At 37.1% G+C, this 2977-nt stretch overlaps 1 protein-coding gene across 1 annotated transcript in view; it reads right to left on the reverse strand.

The window, feature by feature from the left end:
- Positions 1 to 2977, reverse strand: part of LOC101851454 — a gene marked incomplete at its 5' end in the record, with an annotated part of 45639 nt that overhangs the window by 2138 nt on the left and 40524 nt on the right. Inside the window, 1 exon segment of the mRNA XM_013089633.2 lies at positions 64 to 195. Within this exon segment, the coding sequence (XP_012945087.1) occupies positions 64 to 195 (132 nt within the window).

The following is a 2977-nucleotide window of genomic DNA, read 5'->3' on the forward strand; positions in this document are numbered from 1 at the left end:
AGGGGGGGTTAATGAGGTAAAATTCCAAATTCATTTTTAAAAAAATTTAATACGGTTATTTACCAGAAAAGGTTGTTGTGCATTTTTTATGGATCTGGAAAACAGTTCAGCGGCTTTGGTCTTATTCCCCAATTGTAGCCAGCCCAGGAGGAAGGCGCCCCACGTCATGGCGGGCCCTACCCTCTTTGGGGTGGACTGAGGAGAACAAGGGAGAGTCAAGGGTGAATGTTATCTTTATACATGTCGCTACCTTAGAATTACAAAGAGCTGTCAGAAATTTTCGGCTGTTTTTAGTTACAAAGACCATGAGGTGGGTAACCAAATGCTTTAACAAAATCGTACGATTATTTGGAGTCGTAATCAAGAAATTCAAAGAATTGCATTCGGAAAAGCTTGGCATGATGTGAAACTCAAAATTTATTAATGTGAAATTTCTCAAAACTAGGCACAGGGCAGATAGTACTTTGTAATTCTGAGGTAGCGATGTAGCAGGCCTAATGATTTAAGCCACAGGTGATGCCAGTAGGTGTCAAACTCAAGACCCGCGGACCAGCGATTATTATCTGCCCAGAGAGAGAATTTTTGGAGTCCATCTTAGAAACCTCCGTGACACAGAACCTTAACTCCAAATATAAACGAACTTGTTGCAACAAGAAAATACTCCAAACATCCAGCTATGACAAATAAGCATAAGACCGAATATTGATATTCCTTGATCTTTTCAAAAATTTAATCAAATATAGTAAACTGTTATCTCTGGTGATTTTTTTAAGTTAATGTTTTTCACTGCTGAGATAATTTTCTTTTCTATTAAACATAAATCGTCCTTATGTCCCCTCCTTCTTTTCTTTATATGTTACTCTCTGGTACATCTCTAATCTATGACACTCATATGACCTATTCAGTGTTGCAAGTGTCGTAAAATTCTTACTAAAATTAGACTTTATAAAGAATGTCTATCCAGTTCGGCCTACAAATGACCTTGGCAGTTGCTAGCGCCGTAAAACCCTATACTACTACTAAACTCAAGTGTAATATTTAAGGTTGGCCCCCAGATCGATTGAGCTTTATACTCCTGATTTACGACATTATTAGGTAAGTTTCGATAATCAGTTTACGAGGCGGGCTCTATCTTTCAAGGATAACTCAGGCCTTTTTGGATACAACGACCCAGCAGACAGATGGATATATGTACACACTAGAAAGTTACTCTCTCAGGAGTCGAACTAACGTTATCTACTTGAAACAGCCCAGAGCCTAAACGTTAAACCACAGACGTCGTTTAAAGGTATAGTGCGGTCAAAAACTGCATGGCGCAACGTATTGTCAAATATCTCCTTAACTATCGAACATAGATTCTCCAACTTTTGCACAATGACTTATATCAGTTTGTCTTAACGGGTGGATATTTTTTCAAATTCTTGCACACTGTATTCTAGAAAACTCCTTAATAATACTACATGTAATTTAAAAAATCCCAGTGGAAGGTTTCTACGGATTTTTAAAAGTTTACAGCTCGGGCAATATCGTTTTTAAAAGCAAGTCTGTCATTTTTTTCTAATCGCAACATTATGCGTATTGAACGTATGTTTGGGGAACCTTTAGTGCAAAAAATATGTTCACTATCAAATTAATTTCTATTGAAAAATTTTGCTACTAAAAAGTGTCATTGGCGAGCTGTGACGTAGGCCATATGCGAAGATCATGCAAAATGTGTACGAGAAGCGGGAAGTGCTGTGAACAATCCCATTTTCCGCGTGATGGAGATTTATAGTATTTTATATAAAGTTATGCAGAAAAGTTTTTTAATCGAGCTTCAGTTGTTGTGGAAAAATGTGATTAAATTAAGACAAATTAAAACAAACTGATGTACAAAGAATGGGTGACACTGATTCTCTCATTAAAGAGATATTTCAGGATAAATTGTGCCACGAATTTTTGACCGTACGATAGCTGTGGGGATGATTCAAAATTAAATACAAGAACAAAGGCGAGTTACAGTGAACAAAAAATTCTAAAGAGTAGAAAGCTTTACAGGAACTAAATTGTTGGTCACTATGGCTTGAGGTTGTGCTTTCATGCAGGGCAACTATTTGAGTGGATTCTCGCTGTTCTTTCAGTATGCATACCGATAACCAGAAGTATGACTTGACCGTGTGCAATTAGATAAATAGACAAATAAATTTCATTTTATCGATCACCTTGGGAAATTTGTTATACAAATGCGTGCATAATTAAATACACAAACATTCACACAGAAATAACTCACATTAATGAATAATGCACACTATCACAGTATCACAAACATAATCGATGTACACATAATTGCTGGTCTCCACGGTGGTTCAATTAAATTTTCTGTCATCGTACCAACTGGCATGCAGGAGCCTTAGCATTATTGTTACATTTGGATGTAGTGGAGTGACTAGAATAGTTGGTCTGTTATAATAATTTACACTTATCACAGACACGTTGAAAGATGATGATGGAATGATGATGATGATGATGATGATAAAGTTGATCATGATTATGATGACTACATCGACAATAATGATTTTCCCCTTAACGAGCACACACCAAAAGTCTTAAAATGTCATTTTCCTAAGTGGCCAAACATTCCGAAGCGTGGCCTCACATTGTCTCTGACGGAAAAGTTCGGAAAGAGGCTTATAACCTCGCCGAAACCCCAGAAAGGCCAATCGATAGGACACTGACATAGAGGGTACTACAAGGCAAATGCATGCTTAAACTAAGCCTATTTTCTTTAACAGGTAGAGCCATCCCAAAGCAAACGTGCCTCCATCCTGCCTCTCCTCCCAACTTCTCTCTATCTGTTCGTTTCGTCCACCTTTTGATTTTTACTTTCCTTTTTTCTGACCTTTTCTCTTTCTCTTTTTTTTCTCTTTCTTTCTTTCTTTCTTTCTTTGTTTGTTTCTTTCTTTCTTTCTTTCTTTCATTCTCTCTCTCTCAAACACTC

Source organism: Aplysia californica, unplaced genomic scaffold (genome assembly GCF_000002075.1).
Source record: "Aplysia californica isolate F4 #8 unplaced genomic scaffold, AplCal3.0 scaffold01002, whole genome shotgun sequence".
NCBI lineage: Eukaryota > Metazoa > Mollusca > Gastropoda > Aplysiida > Aplysiidae > Aplysia > Aplysia californica.